A 21,972-nucleotide genomic window follows, 5' to 3' on the forward strand; every position below is an offset into this window, starting at 1 on the left:
AAAAACTTAAGGGCATGCCAAAAAAAGAAGGAAGTACTAATATCATACTTTCAAGATGGAGATAGATTTACATTCCTGATGTGAAACTCAGCATAATTAGAAGTCTTGAGTCTTCAAGCAAAACTGCTAACACCTATTACGTTTCCAAAAGGGTGAAAGTGAATCTTCAAAAGTCTTCATTCTAGGGCTTCCCTGGTGGCGCAGTAGTTGAGAGTCCGCCTGCCAATGCAGGGGACACGGGTTTGTGCCCCGGTCCGGGAAGATCCCACATGCCGCGGAGCGGCTGGGCCTATGAGCCATGGCCACTGAGCCTGCGCGTCCGGAGCCTGTGCTCCGCGGCGGGAGAGGCCACAGCAGTGAGAGGCCCGCGTACCGCAAAAAAAAAAAAAAAAAAAAAAGTCTTCATTCTCTTTGAACATAAATCCATTCACTCCTCATCATATCATTAGCAAAATTTTTATAATTTGATTACTAAATACTAATATTTTGTGTTATCAAGTAAGTAATTTATTAATTCTTACTATTACACCAGGATATTATTCTATTAGAAAATCTAATTGTTTTTTAAAAACAAGCATTACTAAGCAAAACATCCTCAAGATTCTTTTTTTTTTTGCGGTACGCGGGCCTCTCACTGTTGTGGCCTCTTCCGTTGCGGAGCACAGGCTCTAGAGCGCAGGTTCAGCAGCCATGGCTCATGGGCCCAGCTGCTCCGTGACATGTGAGATCTTCCCGGACTGGGGCACGAACCCGTGTCCCCTGTATCGGCAGGCGGACCCCCAACCACTGCGCCACCAGGGAAGCCCTTCTCCTCAAGATTCTTTCGAAGTGACAGCTGAGGAGGCAAGGAGAATCTCTGAAGACCAGGAATAAATAGAGCTGAAGACTCAGCCAGCACAACCGGAAAGCTGCTATTGGGGTGTTTGGGGGTGGGGTGTGAACTTGTGTATAGCAGAATTGAGCAGGGGGAAATAGCTCAGGAAAAATTTTTTATCCAAAATCAGTCGTGTTATTTAAGATCATATGTTGAGAGAAATATAAAGAGGCTTACCGAAAAAGTGGAAGAACTTATTAGAAAAATACTGGGGAAGAGCATGGACTCCACTCAGGAAGTTTGGGGGCATCAGCAAAAGGAGTTCATGATCCTCCTTTTTATCATGCTATGTTAACGTCAGTCAGCAAACTCCAGCTCTCATCTTCTGGAACTCTTAATTCTACATTTCTAGAAAAGAAAATCTGAGCAAATCAGCTACAGCCAGAAGGCCAAGCATTGCAACAGAAACATAAATTCCAAAAATCTGTGCTTATGGGCAGTGCAGGCAGGGGAAAATGGCTGGATGAACAATCACTTCGCCTCCTTTGACCAATACCCATGATCATTATGGTACTGTGAAAAGCTCCAGGTTTCCTTTTTAGTGGACCGCTAATTCCTTCCAGTTGCTCAGCTAAGAATTAGATTAAATAGAAAACAACCCTAAAGATAGGGTGAAGGCCATGATTTTAGATTGTCTTAACAGCTGAGACTTGCTTCCGCAAGTTCCCACATGAAAATAATCCGATTTAAAGGCGTGTGATATACAGTCACTGCCAACCAGAGGTACTAAATGAAGCTACCCACCCCAGGACAGTGCTCCAGGATCATGGAGCCTGCATCATTACCAGTTGGCTTTGTCCACTAGGCTGTGCTTACACATAAGGCATGGAGATGTAATTTGAACGAGAGAAAAGCAGACATCTGTATTTTCACTGACTGGTATATTGGGAGTCAGTTTAAAATATACCTCCTCTAATTATAAAGGTACAGAACTTAAACCATCATGTTATTTACATTCCATGTGATTTTCATTTCTATGAAAGGAAAGTAAATCTGTTAAGGAGGCATGCCCGCTCTCACAGTGGTGTAAACCTACCTTTCAAACTGCCTTCAACTGCTTCTGCAAAGAGAAGAATTTGCCTTAGAAGTGTTGCCTAGTCCTTGTTTCAGGAAAACAATTAGCACTCTTCTTAAGACCCACACAGGCATGAATGGCTGGAAGGCAAAAGTTAAATTTTCTCCAACTCAGTGAACCATTCCTTGGTTTGTATTCAGCATGGTACATAATAATGGAACACGTGCTACATGCTAAAAAAAATATATTACCCGTGTTTAAATTGCCTTTTTCTGTGTACTCACAGGACACTAGGTACCAAAAAACTATACTAAATGTTTCAGGTGCAGAAATGGCTGTTTCTTGCCTTTACATATAGTCAGTTCACATTTGCAGCATAAGTATTGAGCTTCCATCGAATTTTATTCACATCACCCTTGTGTCTTTTTCGTTTAGAGTCTTTTTGTCTTTAAAACTTCCTAATTGCTTTTGCTTTATGCAGTTTCATAATGAGTCAACCAAAACCCCTATTTAATGAAAACACTGCTGTGTGCTTGAAATTTTAAGTTTACATTAAAAAAAACAGATTCTTTTGGGTACCACTGGCTTGAGAGAACAGATGCTGACATTCACCAGGGAGGGTGGCAGTGAGAAATTTTCAAAATAAGATTTCAGCAGACTGGGAACCACAGTGAAACCAGACCCTTCAGTCCATTTATCATAGTGCCTGCAGTTTCTGTGTCAAGACAGGTGAACAATAATAAATATCCAACCAAGGTGGTTCATTTTTATTCAGAACATTTGAATAAATAAGAAGTTCAAACAAAATCGAGGTAGGCTTTGTTCAAAGGAAAACTCCAGCCGTTTCCCTCAGCTCAGCAGACTGAAAGTTCAACAGGTAGGAAGTGCTTCTTGCCAAGACTAAACTCTGACAGGTACTAGAAAATAAAAGTTAATTATGAACTGGCATTTTGGGGGCAGCTTAATATAGTTGGAGTCTTGATATAAACAATGAAATTAGGGTTAAAATTATATGTGGGAACTTGACTCCATCTGTTTTCTATCTGCTAAACTTTAGAAGTCTAAATGCTTCTAATACTGACTTCTAATTTCTGTTTCTCAAATAAAAAGAACTATTCTGAATTTGGTTTCTATATAATTGAAAATTGGACAGATTCACAGGGTACAAATATGAGTGCACATGCCATCTCTATATCTAGCTCCTCTGAAATAAAGTCTATTTTCTTTGAACTGAGTTTTGTACATAATAAAATATACTCAACTATTTCTGGACTGCTACCTAAATATGTAGGTTATTTCTAAGGAGCTAACTTATCGTCAGCAACGTGATAGGACAATCATCTTTCAAGTAAAAAGGAAAACTGTGTTTCATTTAAAAAGAAATTAAGAAATAAGAGACATTGAACTAAAAATAAATCTGACTCTGTCACTCCTCTCTTTAAAATAATCTTTTGGGACTTTCTGTTGCCAATAGGATAAAATCCAAAACACCCTAGTTTGGCTTTTAAGGCTTTCCATAACAAATGACATTCAAGAAACATTCATTGAGCATCTGCTATGTGTGAAACACTGTACTGGTCACCGTGAAAGCGTGCAAAAAAGAAAGAGTTACGAGCATTGGCCTCTAGGAGCTCATAGCCAATGAGGCAAATAGGTGTGCTTTTAAATACCTCCAGCTGTAACTATAATAATGGAAATTCCAGCAAAATTATGGAAGAGAGAGAAATTAAAGGATGAGTTATTTACCACATGACCCAGCAAATCCACTATGATTCTACAAAAAAAAATTGAAAACAGGTATTCAAACAAATACTTGTACACGAATATTCACAGAAGCACTATTCACAATAGCCAAAAGGTGGAAACAAAACAAATGTCCATTAATTGACGAATGGATAAATAAAGTTGATATCGCCGTACAATTAAATATTATTCAGTCATAAAAAAGGATGAAATTCTGATATTTGCTACAACATGGATGAACCCTGAAAACATTATGATAAGTGACTAAAGCCAGACATTAAAGCTCATATAGCATATGATTCCATTTATATGGAATATCCAGAATAGGTAAGTCCACAGAGACAGGAAGCAGATTAGTGGTTGCCAGGGGCTGGGTGTAGGGGAGAATACTTAATGGGCACAGGGTTTCCTTTGGCGTGATGAAAGTGTCTTGGAACTTGATAGAGGTGATAGCTGGCTAACACTGTGGAGGTACTAAACACCACCAAAATGTACACTTTAAATGGTTAGTTATTACTTTTATACTTTGCGAATTTTACCTCCATTAAAAAAAGATTAGTTATGTAGAACATAGACAGTATTTAATGGAAAAATCCTTACCAAGAAAAGTCAATATAGAAAAAGGTGGAAGCTCAAGTGGAACTTTGACATAGTGGTAGGATTGGGAAGGGCTTATAGAAAGCAGGAACTTTATTGGCAAAATCCTGGAGTTTGAGGAATGGAGTTTATGGTCCTGAAATGTTGAACCATGTTTTGTACTTCTTGAGTGTGGTGCAGAGGTAGTAACTGCCCACTGCTCATTGATCAGATGTGCTTACTTACATTAATGTGTTGATTAGATTTTGAAGGGCTTGTATCTCTTTTCCAGATCTGTGCGTTTCAGATGGTACCAAGGATTTTATCCTGCTGGCTCTCAGCCAGTGACATGGGCCATTGATAATGTTTATATCGGTCCCCAATGTGAAGAGATGTGTAACGGACACGGGAGTTGTATCAATGGAACCAAGTGTATATGTGATCCTGGCTACTCTGGTCCAACCTGTAAAATAAGCACCAAAAATCCTGATTTTCTCAAGGATGATTTTGAAGGTAATTTCTTCATTTAAAATCTATGTAGTTTTGTGAAAGAACGTATACATTAAGCACAATTTGTAATGTAGAAGTAATCATTAAGTTCTACTCTGATATTTCATTATTTATCATTACGTTTGGGACCACCCAAGGCTTCATTTAGTTCTGAATTTCATAGGGTTCCATTCTTGAAACAATGGTCAGTGAGAGTGAACAAGACCGTAATTGAGAAGAACTAAGGCTATTTTAGCCATTTTTTTCTATCACATGTAATTTCTGATCAATGATAATTTTGGAAATGCCTATAGAGGGTTAATCTTGGGTAGAAGGAACAAGTTTCCGGAAATATAAATTCTTGTCATTGCTTTATCACCAACTCATTATGCAGCCTTTTGTCACTTTATGCACCTCAGTTATACCTAGAATCTAATGTCATTATGTATGAAGATATGTGACAAAGTAGAAAAATGTACATGCTCTAATGATTGAAATTATTCACAGTTAATTGTATATCCATTGGATATGCTTTCTGATAATACTGGGAAAACATTCTCACAAGAGCAAGTCTTAAATAAATGTAATAGCTATCTCTGTTAGGATAGTGAGATTAAAAGATTTTTTTCTGGGCTTCCCTGGTGGCGCAGTGGTTGAGAGTCCGCCTGCCGATGCAGGGGACGTGGGTTCGTGCCCCGGTCCAGGAAGATCCCACATGCCGCGGAGTGGCTAGGCCCGTGGGCCATGGCTGCTGAGCCTGCACGTCCGGAGCCTGTGCTTCGCGACGGGAGAAGCTGCAACAGTGAGAGTCCCAAGTTGTCTGTAAATTTTTTATAATATATCTATGGTTTTAAGGTATATTTTAGAATTAGGTTTAGGTATATCAATACTATGGAATATTATTCAGCCATAAAAAGGAATGAAATACTAATACATACTATAATATAGATGAACCTTGAAAACATTATACTAAGAGAAAGAAGTCAGACACAAAAGGCCACATGTCATGATCCCATTTTTATGAAACACAAAATAGGCAAATCCATAGAGACAGAAAGATTAGTGGTTACCAGGGGCTGGGTGAGGGGGAAATGGGCAGTAACTGCTTAATGGGTACAAGGTTTTCTTTATGGTGATGAAAAAATTCTTGGAGCCAGTTAGCACAACACAACGTGGTTTTACAACATTGTGAATGTATTGAAAGCCATTGAATCATTAACTTTAAAACAGTAAAAATGGCAAAATTTATGTCATATGCATTTTACCACAATCAAAAAAGTAAATTAGATCGAAGGTGAATATCTAAAGAGATTGGCAAGGTGGTTTTGAAAGACATTATTTAATAGGAAATATTAAATTATACTGAAATTTCTCCCATTAAATTTGTGTTTTTTAAAATATTATATAACACTGGCCTGATACTGTCCTCTCAGTAGCAAGGACACAGTAAAGAGACCAGTGGAAAGGTCTCATTACCCTTTTTAAATTTTGGGCTGAACCACTCTGACTAGCCAGTGTCTTGTTTTGCAGTGCAGAGGAGCAGAAGGAGGGAACAATTTGGCTGGACCGTAGATACTCAGGAAAAGGCCTCCTCCTTCTGTCATGTGGACCCTTAAATCATACAGCCAACGTTAAACAGTTCAGGCAAGCTAAAATGTTGAAGAGACTTCTTATCCCCAAAATATATGACTTCAATATTCATGACTTCATATTTTAAAACTGCACAAAGCACTTACTAAATTCCTTTAAAAAATAATATGACTGTATTTGGGGTCATAGGTAAACCACATTTTCCACTTTTTTCAGGTCAGCTAGAATCTGATAGATTCTTATTAATGAGTGGTGGAAAGCCATCTCGGAAGTGTGGAATCCTTTCCAGTGGAAACAACCTCTTTTTCAATGAAGATGGCTTACGCATGTTGATGACACGAGATCTGGATTTATCACATGCTAGGTAATCATTTTTAAATGCTGTTGAAGAGCCACCTTGTAATATAAAGTAGCAGAACATAATCAAATCAGAAAGAAACAGAGATCTCAAGGACAAGGCCTTCCATTGTAAATGCTGAGCTTCTCTCTTGTCAAAGACTCCATTAAGACACAATTTATATAATTTCCATTCTAAAACTGAGAGAGATTTGAACAATAACTGGATCAGAAATGAAACACAGCTAAACGGACAGAGGTTTATACCTGGTCTTCTACATGGTGGATGACCAGGAAATGACAACGTTTAACTCACTTTAACTTCAAGAAAGTAATGTTACATCTTCTTTATCCACCTTCTACAGAATACATTTCATTAGCACTTGGACTATGTAGAATTTCTTTACCATTCTTAGGAGAAAGCTTAATTGAAATATAATACATGCACAAATTATTCACAGTTAATTTTATATCCATTAGCAATTTAAGAACATCTAAAGTGTAGCCTTATTGTTTATAAGCATTTCTTTCCAATGATTTGCTCATACATTCAAAGCACTCATTTTCTAAATTGAGCACAGTCACTCAGAAACAAACATTTTAAACTGGCTCAGAGGATTATGTCCTGTCAAGATGTGTATCCCTTGATCATTTGATGAGCCAAAAACTTAGCCAGTAAAATAGAAAATACAGTTTAACATGTATAAAATGGAACCCTGACCTATTTTTGCCAGTGAACAAAGAAATCATGTTTCATCTTTTGAAACATTTCAGAGTATCTTAACATACACTGTAACATATTTATCCTCTTCTTCCTCCTAAATCTTTTATTTATTGAATTATAAATTTGATCATGCTTCATAGAAAATACAACTCTTATCTATGAGATAATAATTTTACAGTTATAGAAAGCAAGATTTTATTTATCTCCATCCTATTTTAATGCACGTAGTTTGTTTCTCTTTATTTAAGATTTATCATTGGCAGCTGAGTTCTCTAATTTAGAAATTATTAGATTTTTCCAAATAATTCTAACATGGTTTATCTATAAATTAATGTAAACATTTTCCCAATACAAGTAGACAATGTGCTAAAAGTGTTTCTCTGTAAATGATTATTGTTTTTATAGATATAAACTTCACAAGGCACTAACCATGTATTTTTGTCATTAATCCAATGTTAAAAGCTCCATTATTTATCTCATCTCAGTAGCATGCTGTATAAGATTTGCATATATTGACCTCCATATAAAATCCCAATTTTCTCAGGGTTATGAGGTAAATGAATGCCCAGTTAGTGGAGATGGGGGAGGGGAGGAACCCATGAAGAGTGCATGATTTTATATATGGAACTGCTAACTTTTATCGTAAGCCCCAATATATTTCATATGTTTGACACGCATCCATAATTGGGTACGTGTGTTGGGTTGCATGTGAAATTCATTCTGCGTTACCAGCTAGCACAGCGGCCAGACCAGGCACCAGCAGCTCGCCTGCCAAAGATAACATGTGAGCTGGTTTTCATTGGCACCCCAGCTGGTTGCTGCCACTCTGTCCACCTCCCTGCCAGCTGGGAAGATTGCCACTGGCTGACTGCCACAGTTCTCGATGGCCAGTATCACCCATCCCAGACCCAGCAACAGTCAGAGCCTGGCACAGCCCACCACCACCACCACCCCACAGTCATGCTCTCCTGCCCCTGGCGCAAAAGACAGAAAAGAGGCTCAGGTTTGACACACCTCTTGCAAAAGATGCCTGGCCTCTCACAGGGAGGTGCTACAACTGGTGAATTTAAATGTGTCTCACAAAACCAACAATATGAGGTCTGGAAAACTACTGGTAGAACCAGGGAATGGATGATTTTGCCAATAAACGGCATAAACTACATTGATTACTTTCTTCCAGTTTCAGGTACTAAAGACAAGGATACGAATTTATCTTGAATAGATAGCAATAGACACTCCCAAACTTGGACAGCCTTTGGACCCCTCCCATCTTCTTATAGAATAGCCAGAGGGTGCAGTGAATGCTCACTTCCCTCAGACTCTCCCCTCTGGAGGAGTGCCAAATATAAATATGGATACAGAATACCCTTTTTCAGACTTCACATTGTATTAACTCCCTTTCACATTAAAAAGGGAAGTCAGGCTTTGAAACAATTGCTTCAGACGTTCGTTAAATCATGGTATTCGTTAAAGCTATACATTCCCCCTATTATCCTGTGCACTTGTCTTTTGTTAATGGTGTGAATTTTCACTCAAGTAAAAGTCTACAGTAGATTTTACTCGTATCAGATTTGTGCAGTTCTTCATGAGACTGGGATGTGGTAAAGGTGTTCCAGACCCCAGGAGCCAACCTGTACTTCTACAATATTCTCTCAATGGTGGCCTCTCGTGGAGTCTCCTTCAAGAGTTCCTTTTCAGCAACTCCAGCAACGTGGGCAGGTACATAGCCCTGGAGATACCTTTGAAAGCCCGTTCTGCTTCTACACGTCTCCGCTGGTGGCAACCATCTGAAAATGGGCACTTCTACAGTCCCTGGGTAATCGACCAGGTCAGTCCCTTCAGGATTAACTGTTACAATGTTGTCACTTGAGCTAAATATGGCTTTAGAAAGCAGTTAGTCCAACCCCTCGCTCAGTAGAGGAAGCCCAGTACCCACAGTTGGGTGACTTACCCAAGGGCACACGGCTAGATTAGATGTGGCATTTAGGTTCCTTTCATTTCTCTATTCCTTCAACTGCCTGAGCCTATAAAAACAAACGACGCAACAGAAGGCCCAGGTTCTGCTCATAAGAGGATTCTGCCATATGGATAGAGGGACCTTATCAAGCGTGATACAAGGCTATAATTCTCTGAAAAGGAAAATGTGCAAATTAGCATTGGTGCCACATGCAGTAGTTGCCCAATCCTCTTCCTAGCCTTTAAAGAAAAAATAAATAAATCTCCCTAACATCCTTATGGACGACAGTTCTAAAGGATCTTCATACATAATAATACGCATATCAAAAAGAACTCAAAGAACCTGTTAACAGACGGTAGAATCCATGCAAAGAATTGGAACTGAAATGCCTTAGGGTACTACTGTCCTTAAATAGAAATTTTACATGGAAAATAATGTAAGCCAAACATTGCGTTCCCAGTTTGGGTACGTGTAGTTTCCAAAGGCACAATTTGGCCCATGAAGGCTGTGAATGGTTTTGTCAGTCTTTTGATTTGTTTCTGTAGCTTTTTGCCAGGGGGGCAAGCAGACCACAGAAACAGGAACATGCTGAAAGGCCCTCTAACATTAAGCTTGCTGTATAACGCCAGTTTTGAGCGATCTGACAGATAAAAACAAACAAACAAAAAGAAACGAACTTTCTCCTATCTCGAAACCAAACTGAAAAGTTGTGTTTTAAAAAATATATTTCAGATTCTTATTGGAGGAAATATTTCTGGTAATACAGTCTTGGAGGATGATTTCACAACTCTGGACAGTAGGAAATGGCTGCTTCACCCCGGAGGCACCAAGATGCCTGTGTGTGGCTCTACTGGTGATGCCCTAGTCTTCATCGAAAAGGCCAGCACCCGTTATGTGGTCACCACAGACATTGCTGTGAATGAGGATTCATTCCTACAGATAGATTTTGCTGCCTCCTGCTCGGTCACAGACTCTTGTTATGGTAAGTATTCCCTTTCCAGGTAGAGGGACAGAGAAGTGTAAATGGGCATCCAAGGCTGCCTCTGTCAAAGGACTATACTACACCTCCAAGAAGTCTGTAAGTAAAACACAAGTGTGCTTTCGGTCAGAACCTAACTGCATTCTTGAAAATGCTGTGTGTAAATTGAGTTTTAGACGTTTATTTTTTAAAACCTCAGAATGTGAGCTTATTTTTAAGCATATGTCCATGAAGACTTCTTTTTTTTATAAACAATAGCCCCCAATTTATCTCCGTTTATAAATCCAGATTTTTTAAGGATCATATTTACAGAATAAAGGGTTCTCGTCATATAGAGAATGTCAGAATAAGCAATAGGATTTACACATACATTTGTATTCACATGGGTTTTAATTCATAGGGCTTTAGATTAGTCCAGTTATTGTCTCCTTTCCATCTCCCAGGAATCATGAAATTTTGTTGTTCCTATTTTGTCTGATACTTTCTGCCACCGTGGGTCATAGCATATTCTAAACCACCGTGATTGTGACCAGTTTGCATCTTCTAGGTTATGCATACCTTACGCGTGCACGCGCACGCACACACACACACACACACACACACACACACGAGCCTATCTTAGGAGCTTTAAAAACTGACATCTCTGCATACTTGGACCCTTCACTGGAATTTGCAGATCTGTCAGGATTCTGGGGACCTTCTGGTCTTGCATCACCCTGTATCACTATTCTTCCAAGAGATCCAAACTAGAATGTTCACACTAGAATGTTTTAGATTCTTGCGGTCCAAAATCTGGAGAACTTGGTTACTTCCAAGGTCCTGCAAAATCCAGATTTTTCATATTTCCATTAGTTTGAATTTAATGGACAGATCTAAGAAGGAAGCCCAGAAGAACTCTTTCTACTTCAGACTCAATCAGTCAACACTAAACTAGTCAGTAAAGGTGGAACTTGGAAAAGTATAAGATACACAGGCTGTCTTCACTAGGTACAGTCTAGTTGAGGGGATACTTCAGAAAGTGAGTCCAATAAATGACTAAATCCAGTGCTGTATGGAGTGGTACTAATGCAAAATGTAATGAGAGTTCAGCCGAGGAAGAGATAACCAATGGATGGCCAGTCCAAGAAGTTTGGGAAGATTTCACAAAGAAGCTAAATCTCAAGTGGGCATTGATGGTTGGAGTGAATCTGAAGGGTGAATGGGGAAGAGAGGACACCCCAGGCTGGCTGGCAGCATAAAGCAGGGATTCTCCTGGTCCATGGGTAAACCATGAGCAGACCAGCCTGAACAGATAATATTTGCATCTACCGGAGGAGAGTAGAGTGCTAATTTTGAAAATAGATAGGGACTTCAGGGTCCTAGACACCCACTCCCTCATTAGCATAGGAAGTCAGCTAGAGACCAGGGAGGTGAGTTATGACATGTTCAGCATGCAGCAGAACCAGGACTGAAACTCTGCCTTCATAAGCCCAGTCACATGTGCTTTCTTCTGTAGGCTGGGTAAACCTCTTGAAAAGATGGAACTGAATAAAAAAATGAAAGAGGAAAGTGGCCAAGAAGAGTTGGCAGCAAATTAAGAAGGGCATTAAAAGGCAGGCACAGGAATTTGTGCTTGACAAGGTCATGAATAAGAGGGCACAGGGTTTCCCTGGTGGCGCAGTGGTTGAGAGTCCGCCTGCCGATGCAGGGGACACGGGTTCGTGCCCCGGTCCGGGAAGATCCCACATGCCGCGGAGCGGCTGGGCCCGTGAGCCATGGCTGCTGAGCCTGCATGTCCGGAGCCTGTGCTCCGCAACAGGAGAGGCCACAACAGTGAGAGGCCCGCGTACCGCAAAAAAAAAAAAAAAAAAAAAGAGGGCACAAGTGCAGGGGAGTGGCATGGTGGGTTTTAGGGAGATTAGCCCAGGAGCCAATGAAGGTGGGTAGAGAAGAATCCCAACAAAAAAGTGTCAGTGGTTGTCTCTGTAGGAAGTGATGAAAACCTGAATTACGTGGCATGAAGAGAAAGGGCATGGATAAAACTAGTATGAGACACTGCAAACCAAAAGGAAAGAAGCAGCAAACCTCAAAACCAGGTGACATGTTGAACATAGAGGGTAAAGAAGAAAGGAGTAAAATTTCTAAAATAATTTCTAAATTCTGAACCCAGAAAACTAGTGCAAAATCATTGTCACTGATACCATTTGGTAGTTAAGAAGAGATGTTTATTTATGAGGGACAATGATGAGTCTTTCTCTAGTTTGGTGAAAACAGTTTTAAGTGGTGGTATCCTTTAGTGCGGAGGGCTTGCAGTGTAGAAAGCAGGAACTTTGTCTATACTGTGCATCACGGTATGCCAGCATCCAGGACAATGCCAGGCTGAATAAACATTTGCTGAATGAATAAAATCAATTTTGAGACGTAAAATTGGGAGATTTGGGCACAGAGATAACAGTTGAAGCCCAAGGAAGATAGGTGTAGAATAGAAGGCCAGAAATGGAGTCCGGAAAGATGCCCATAGCTGGGCTAGTTAGCACAGAAGTCAGAGGGAAATAAGAGAGGAGATTCAGAATAATGTCCTCCAAACGAAAGGAAAGTTTCAAGAACCAGGGAGTCATCAATAATGTGCAAGGCTGTAGGGAGGGCAAGAACAATGAAGACTGAGACAGGCCATTGTATTTAACTAGAAAAGGCCACCAGGAAACTTAGGCCACCAGGACCAGTGAGTGGTCCCACGCTGGCTGCATGGGAGAATCCCCTGGGAAACTTAAAAGCTCCCAGCACCTTGGCCTGCCCCACAAGAGTGAAATCCCAATCTCTGCAGGTGGGACTTTGGCATCAGTAGTTTCTAAAGGTACCCAGGCGATTTCAGTGTGCAGCCAAGACTGAGAATCATGGTCTTAGGAAATTTCAGTAGGGAGGTATGGGCTGAAGTAGTTTATAAAGTCTTAAGAAGGGACCAGAGAGAGAAATATAAAACAAAGCGTATAGGTTGAATGTTTTGGAAGAAGAGAAAGGAAAGAAAGAAATCTCTTTCCATAAGACCCACAGCCTGACTTCCTGCTTTGGCACGAACTACATGGCCTTCAGCTCCCTCTTTATGCTTCTCTGATTTCCCAGTATATTCCATAACACAGCAAAGCAGGGTATATAAGCAAAAGAGATTTGCCAATTTCTTTTTTTTTTTCTTTTTTTTTTTTTTTTTGCGGTACACGGGCCTCTCGCTGTTGTGGCCTCTTCCGTTGCGGAGCACAGGCTCCGGATGCACAGGCTCAGTGGCCATGGCTCACGGGCCCAGCCGCTCCACAGCATGTGGGATGTGGGATCTTCCCGGACCGGGGCACAAACCCGTGTCCCCTGCATTGGCAGGCGGACTCTCAACCACTGCGCCACCAGGGAAGCCCGATTTGTCATTTTCTTAGGAGTTTCACCTATACCAGAGAAAGTTTGGCATAAGTTGGTCAGGATCCCTATAGAATGCTTAAATTTTGGGAAGGCTGCTCAATATTTTTAACTATTTAAAAAGTAGTCATTATAACATATGGTTATTATGTTCTGTATTTGTATGTTAACCTTTAAATAAACAGACAAAATATAGTTATTATAATACATAAATTATATCTAATTTATATAATGTATTTATACAATATATATCCTATAACTATTAAATTAAATAATAAATATATATAAATTATAACTATTATTATTATTGCTTTAACTGCATGTGAAGCAATTGATTTGTTAGAATTGTTCTGAAAATTTCGCACTTAAAGAAGTGATTCAGGAAAATTTACTTTATGTTTCACTTGATCATATCCCCTTAACAGAAAAATTATTTTAATATGGAAAGTTAAAAATAATCACTAGTAGTATACAGAGGAAAAAATAACACCAGGAAATACATTTGGGGAAAATCAAATGATATTTGATTGAAATTAAAACATATGAAAACATAAGTAATTATGGTTCCTGGATCTGCAGGTATGTATTTCTAACCAGAATAATGCTTCCTGTTTCAGCTATTGAGTTGGAATACTCAGTAGACCTTGGATTGTCATGGCACCCACTGGTAAGGGACTGTCTGCCTACCAATGTTGAATGCAATCGCTATCACCTGCAGCGGATTCTGGTGTCAGATACTTTCAACAAATGGACCAGAATTACTCTGCCTCTCCCACCGTACACCAGGTATGGATGTTTCTGCATGTAGTGAACCCGAATGTGATATAATTTGGCATGTCCAATTTCAGCACAGTAAGTTTAAATTAGTTACATGAGATTTTGTTACTTGTTGATGGTATTGCTATGCATGAATTATTAAAGCGACCTTAATACGTAAAAAAGAAACCAGTTTTTGTGGTGACATTGTCCTGTGTTTTCCCTAAATCCAGGCCTTTTCTGACTTTTAACTCTAATATTTTTTTAAATGGCATATGAAAGGAAATAGTGGCCAGCTCAGTGAGCTTCTCCAACTTAAGTCACTAGGCCAAGAACAAGTCTTAATGGATTTAAATGGAGTCTATTTTCTGTCAGTCAGACTATTGTAAATATAGCAGTGAGTGGTATCATATAAACGGATGTAGCATAAAAATGTGTATTAAAATTACTGTCTGCTTTTGAAATTTTATTTTGAACAGTATCTTGAGAATTATCACCTGGAATGTACTTTTATGTGAAAAACAATTGTAAATGCTCCTTCGTTGTGTCTTTGAGAAATGACAGTGTCTTAATAAAACTGCCTGGTAGATGCTGGTAGAGAAGTTAAGTCTAAACTATCTCTGTATTTGCGCTCCTGCTTGAGTAAAGCAGAGAACTCACCTTGCCTAGTGGGATAGTGTTACATGCCTCTCTCTCTTTTCACCATCTAAGTAGAAAATGGTAATCAGTTGCTGCCGTTAAGAAAGAAGCAAAGCCACCAATGCAGTCTGTGGAACAGGAGTTATAGTTTGGGCTCATTATTGTTCTCTCACCTCCCCACAAATGAAGAATGAATAAATCTTCCTAGCAAATGATCGTAAAATTCAGCCGTTCATCTAGGACTTAACTTTTCCTGGGATTATCATAAATGGGATGGGTTCACTTACTAACAGCCTAGGGCTCCTGTACAATTGCTGGCTCAGGGGTGCAAGACTATATCAACTGTTAGCAGAGTTGCCAAGTTTAAATGAGATACGTGAGATTTTGTTGCTCGTTAAAGGTATTGCCATGCATGAATTATTAAGGTGATCTTAATAAGTAAAATAGAAAAAAAAAACTCTATTAAGGTGGTAGTCTTTTAAGTCATTATGAATTCTGTGAATTATTACCCAGCAACATGGTAACATTTTGCAAACAAACGACATTCTAAGATATACTCCAGCTCGTTATTATGCCCTTGAGTCTTTTACTCAAGAAAAATAATTAATCCTCATCTTTTAATCTATCTTTTGTCTCTTACACATACCCATAAAAATTTTGACCCTTTCAAATGATATTTTAAAAATCTGATGAGCATGCATTTCATCTTGTAATCATATTGAAAATATGCAGTTTGTTTATTATATTACCCTGAAAGTTCATGTTGTACAATGGTCTTAAAGGCAACACTGCTTTATAACAAGGCCCTTTGGGTAATTCAGAAAGAAACGAGCATGGCTGGAACCCAAGCCAGACCCCCTTCTAACTGTGCTTTGCCATGGGCCAAAGATCATTAGAACAATGTGCCAGACTCAGAGCACTTTGCCTCAAACTCAAGATAGCTAATCTATACTATATCTGCTCTTTCATCCAGTTGCTTTTTAAGTGCGGTGCTTCCTTATTCTGAGTTGAACTTACTGCCTCAACATCTGCAAAATACTGGGACATCAGTGTTTATGTCATCTGCCAGGACAGAATTGAGGATTTTAGTTTGTAGTTCTTCACTATAAACAAACATGATGCTGACAACTTAAAGCTATGAGCTAAGTAGGAATTAGGAGTGACTGTGACAATGTGCCAATTGTAGTTTGTCCGCTCACTTATCATGTGACCACAGAGCTAGGCTCTCAGTATTGTTGGCACAGTGGTGGAAACAGTCAACCGAGGTTGGGTGTCCACAAATTGACATCAAACCATTAACCAAACTGAAATGACTAGTAGTCATCAGTAGTGATTATTCATGCATTAAACCGTTCATTAAACAAGTATTTTTTAAGTATTTCATTATTACCTAGGTCCGTGTGAGAGGCTGAACTTAGCCCCGCCTCAAGGAACTTTTAGTCTAGTGCGAGAAAGATGTTTTAACCAGAAATCACTAGTAATCAGAGAAGTAAATATGAAATTCAACTCTGATAACTGATGGAGGATACTTGCATGGTGCTAAGAGATTATACATCATAGAGAGATTTGTCTTGGTCAAGAAGGTCAAGGAACACTTTCTTGAGAAAATAATTGTAGTGTGATGTGAAGGAAGGATACAAGTTAACTAGGAGAAGGGGAAGGGGAAGGGTGTTCCAGGTAAAGATAACACCCTGTAGTAGGAGGAAACAGGCATATTTGAGATGCTGATAGAATGGATCAGACACCAAGAGAGAAAGTGAAGTGAGGTGTAAGATGGTGTCAGACCATGGAGAGTCGGTCATACTAAAGATTTAGGGGTTTGTTGGACTTCCCTGGTGGTGCAGTGGTTAAGAATCCACCTGCCAATGCAGGGGACATAGTTTCGAGCCCAGGAAGATCCCACATGCCGTGGAGCAGCTAAGCCTGTGTGCCACAACTACTGAGCCTGCTCTCTAGAGCCCATGAGGCACAAACAAAGGAAGCCCGCGCACCTAAAGCCCGTGCTCTGCAGCAAGAGAAGCCACTGCAATGAGAAGCCCGCGCACCACAACGAAGAGTAGACCCCGCTCGCCACAACTAGAGAAAGCCCATGTGCAGCAACAAAGATACAACACAGGCAAAAATCAATTAATTAATTTAAAAAAAAGATTTAGGGGTTTGTTATATGGATGCTGGAAGCCTGCTAAAATGCTTGGGGATGGGGAGACATGATCAGATTTGCATTCAGAAAGCTTATTCTAACTGGAGAACAAATTGGGGAGGATAAGAGTAGATGTAAGGAGGCCCTTAAAGAGACAGTGACTGCTGGTAGCTTAGACTAAGATGTGGCAGACATGAAGAGAAGTGAAGAAGTTCAAGAGAAATGGAGGCAATAAAATTGAGCTTAGTGATGAAAGGCATGTGGGACAGTGAAGGAAGGGGCAATGTTGAAGATGACTCCCTGGTCTCTGAGTTGCAAAACTGAACGGATGCTGTTGCTTTTCATCAGGAAAGCAACAGTGAGACTAAACACAAGATATATCACACTGTGCTCCAGACATTGCTCTGTTGAAACCTAAATAAATTGGGGTAGATAGAACCATAGTCTCTAATCCTCCCCATTTACACTGGTGAAGTTAGATCTTCGTGAAAGAAAGAAAGAAAAGAAAAAGACCAGAAAGTATTGCAGTTTAGTGGAGGGCTCCCACTTTTCAGCCCTGTGAGCTTCTAAGCAAGTCATTTCACGTCCCTAAGCTTAAGTTTCCTTATCTGAAAAATGAAGATATTTTTTACCATATAAAAAGCTAATCAATGTGCCTGGAAGTGTTTGGGACATTGTAAACATTTACTAAATGGTAAGTCGTTTTTACTTTTATGAGTTAACTACATAATCACATTTGTTAACCATAGCTCAAGTGTAGTACCAGACTTCAGTCAGACTAAGAAGTCGTCCTCAGTTAACTTAACAAGAGTGAGCCCATAGTAATGGTAGGACGCTATCTTAAGTTTCTGCCCTGGAGGAGGTTACAATCTGATTATGGGAAAATAAACAACTTAAAAATAATACATGCTGAGTAAAATTTAGAGCTTCACTGAGGAATGGGCTGGAAATGCTGTAGGTATTGAGAGATGGGAGACAGTGTTGAATGCCAGAGTTAGGGATTTGAGAAAAGATGGACCCTGGCCTCAAAGGATGGCTAGGACTTAGGTGGGTAAGGAAAAGAACATCCTAAATTAGGGGAACAACGTGAACAGGGCACGTGAGTCTGGGAGAAGCACAGAGGTTGCTGATTTAAGAGGGAGCTCGTATCTGTAAGTTATGGGAAGTTGTTTGTTAGCAGAGTTGGGGTAATTTATAGTAAGCATTGAAGCAAGGCAAAGGGGTTTAGACTTGTAGGGAAAATGAACTGTGGTGAGTTTTGAGCTGAGACTAATTCTTCCAAGAAAAAAAAATTGGGAGAAAAGAGAGACTCAAGTAGGAGAAAGACAAAGGTATTGTGATAATGACTGTACATAGTAACAAGGATCTGGGGTACAGCTAACATGAGGGGGATGAAGTAGATATTATAGGACATTTCAGAGAAAGAATTGATAAAACTCAGTCACTAACTTCTTCTCCCTTGCACACATCAAAAGATGACTTTAAAGTTTGAAGCCTGAGAAAGTGGTGAGAAGAAGAGAGGAGTGAGCTGAAGCTGATTCCAGGAGGGACAGTGCAGCAGATTTAATCAAAAGATGCTGAATTAAATGTGATGGAAATATCCTTTTGACAGAGCTATGAAGACTGGAGCCCAGGGGAAGATAATAAACCTTGAAGGCGTGAACATAGAGGTCATAGGCAATGCTATAAAACTGCAGCAGCTCTCCAGAGGAGAGCATTTAAAAAGAAAGGATCCCTAAATTTAATAGCAGAATGAGTGGAAATAGCTATTAGAGGAACCAGGAGGATGCAGTCAAGGAGGAAGGAGAATCAGAATAAAGTGGTATCCAAAAGCCAAGTGAAACTAGAATATCAAGCAGGGATAGATCAAATCAGTGACAAATGCTACATAGAGTCAAGAAGAAGACAGTTTCACAATAAATTTACTAGAGTTTTCAATAAGGAGATAGTCAAACACCTTCAAAAGAACAGTTTCAGTGAGATACTGGAAATAAATACAGCTTGTCTGGTGCCAGAGCCCATGGGCTTAACCACTGTATTAGTACTACATCTTTATTGCTTGCCTAAGAGATACGGTCCAAGAAGAAATAGAAAGGGAGGATGCCAGGCATTCTTGAGAAAGGCTGAAAAAAATAGGAAGATGCCAAAATCAATTTCATAGCCCCTACTCTGAATATGCCTCCTTCTCCTCCTTTACTAACCCCAGACCTAAAAATAAAGGTGACTCAAGTGGCATCGTTCTTGAAATGTCACCTGAGAACCAGAGTGAGTCAGTGGAAGGGCAGGTAACCCAAATCCACCAAGAAAGGTGGGGTGTGGGAGCTGCCACTGGAAGGCTCAGGTGTGACTTGGCTATTTAAAGTCACAGTTTGAAAATGATCCATTCTCTTCTACTGGCCCTAATGACCTGGCCGATACCACTGGCTTTAAAGATTAACTACTACACTTTGGAAGCCAGGTGGTTTTAGCCACAGCACAGAAGCTATTCCATGTGTGCAGGAAGTTTAAAGGAATGGTGATAAGCTCAAGAAGGGGCAAAAAGATTGTGGAAGGACTGGAGTGATGGAATGGGGTTGGAGGAGTCTGTACCTTTTGGCAGGTAAACAAATTTAGAGTAGGAGGAGATATTTCAATGATATTCCCAACTACTGTAACTGCAAAGAAAAGGTCTTATTCTAAGAAAACCAAATAACTAAACATAATATTTATTGGGTTAATCATGGAGAAATAGTCAAGGGAATTACAAGTTCTTTTTTCTTTTAGCCATTTATTTAATTAACAAAAGGAGAGAAAGAAAAACACATTCCAAAGTTAAAATGCTGATGAATGACAGAAAATTCACACTGAATCACCAGCTTCTATGTTGTATAATGTTGTCTTCTTTTTTTAACATCTTTATTGGAGTATAATTGCTTTACAATGTTGTGTTAGCTTCTGCTGTATAACAAAGTGAATCAGCTATACATATACATATATCTCCATATACCCTCCCTCTTGCGTCTCCCTCCCACCCTCCCTATCCCACACCTCTACGAGATGGTCCCAAAGCACCGAGCTGATCTCCCTGTGCTATGCAGCTACATCCCACTAGCTATCTGTTTTACATTTGGTAGTGTATATATGTCCATGCCACTCTCTCACTTTGTCCCAGCTTACCCTTCCCCCTCCCCATATCCTCAAGTCCATTCTCTACATCTGTGTCTTTATACCTGTCCTGTCCCTAGGTTTTTTTTTTTTTTTTTATTCCGTATATATGTGTTAGCATACGGTATTTGTTTTCCTCTTTCTGGCTTACTTCACTCTGTTTGACAGATTCTAGGTCCATCCACCTCATTACAAATAACTCAATTTCGTTTCTCTTTATGGCTAACATTCCATTGTATGTATGTGCCACATCTTCTTTATCCATTCATCTGTCGATGGACACTTAGGCTGCTTCCATGTCCTGGCTATTGTAAATAGAGCTGCAATGAACATTGTGGTACATGTCTCTTTTTGAATTATGGTGTTCTCAGGGTATATGCCCAGTAGTGGGATTGCTGGGTCATATGGTAGTTCTATTTTTAATTTTTTAACGAACTTCCATACTGTTCTCCATAGTGGCTGTATCAATTTACATTCCCATCAACAGTACAAGAGGGTTCCCTTTTCTCCACACCCTCTCCAGCATTTATTGTTTGTAGATTTTTTTGGTGATGGCCATTTTGACTGGTGTGAGGTGATACCTCACTGTAGTTTTGATTTGCATTTCTCTAATGATTAATGATGTTGAGCATCCTTTAATGTGTTTGTTGGTAATCTGTATATTTTCTTTGGAGAAATGTCTATTTAGGTCTTCTGCCCATTTTTGATTGGGTTACTTGTTTTTTTGATATTGAGCTGCATGAGCTGCTTGTATATTTTGGAGATTAATCCTTCGTCAGTTGCTTCATTTGCAAATATTCTCTCCCATTATGAGGGTTGTCTTTTCATCTTGTTTATGGTTTCCTTTTCTGTGCAAAAGCTTTTAAGTTTCATTAGGTCCCATTAATTTATTTTTGTCTTTATTTCCATTTCTCAAGGAGGTGGGTCAAAAAGAATCTTGCTGTGATTTATATCATTGAGTGTTCTGCCTATGTTTTCCTCTAAGAGTTTTATAGTGTCTGGCCTTACATTTAGGTCTTTAATTCATTTTGAGTTTATTTTTGTGTATGGTGTTAGGGAGTGTTCTAATTTCATTCTTTCACATGTAGCTGTCCAGTTTTCCCAGCACCACTTATTGAAGAAGCTGTCTTTTCTCCATTGTATATTCTTGCCTCCTTTATCAAAAATAAGGTGACCATATGTGCATGGGTTTATCTCTCGGCTTTTTATCCTGTTTTTGTTTTTGTTTTATCCTATATTTCTGTTTTTGTGCCAGTACCATACTGTCTTGAGTACTGTAGCTTTGTAGTATAGCCTGAACTCAGCCTGATTCCTCCAGCTCCACTTTTCTTTCTCAAGATCGCTTTGGCTATTTGGGGTCTTTTGTGTTTCCATACAAATTGTGAATTTTTTTTGTTGTAGTTCTGTGAAAAATGCCATTGCTGTTTGATAGGGATTGCATTGAATCTGTAGATTGTTTTGGGTAGTATACTCATTTTCACAATGTTGATTCTTCCTATCCAAGAACATGGTATATCTCTCCATCTGTTTGTATCGTCTTTAATTTCTTTCATCACTGTCTTACAGTTTTCTGCCTAGAGGTCTTTTGTCTCCTTTGGTAGGTTTATTCCTAGGTATTTTATTCTATTT

General features: G+C 39.5%; 1 protein-coding gene across 5 annotated transcripts in view; it reads left to right on the forward strand.

The window, feature by feature from the left end:
• RELN (reelin) overlaps positions 1–21,972 on the forward strand; it is a 697,060-nt gene that overhangs the window by 627,688 nt on the left and 47,400 nt on the right. For all 5 annotated transcript variants that reach the window (XM_079932058.1, XM_079932060.1, XM_079932059.1 and 2 more), the window contains 5 exons: positions 4,501–4,721; positions 6,504–6,651; positions 8,917–9,175; positions 10,037–10,286; positions 14,282–14,450. In XM_079932058.1, the coding sequence (XP_079788184.1) occupies positions 4,501–4,721; positions 6,504–6,651; positions 8,917–9,175; positions 10,037–10,286; positions 14,282–14,450 (1,047 nt within the window). The remainder of the gene's footprint in view (positions 1–4,500; positions 4,722–6,503; positions 6,652–8,916; positions 9,176–10,036; positions 10,287–14,281; positions 14,451–21,972) is intronic.

Source organism: Stenella coeruleoalba (genome assembly GCF_951394435.1).
Source record: "Stenella coeruleoalba genome assembly, chromosome: 9".
Classification (NCBI taxonomy): Eukaryota; Metazoa; Chordata; class Mammalia; order Artiodactyla; family Delphinidae; genus Stenella; species Stenella coeruleoalba.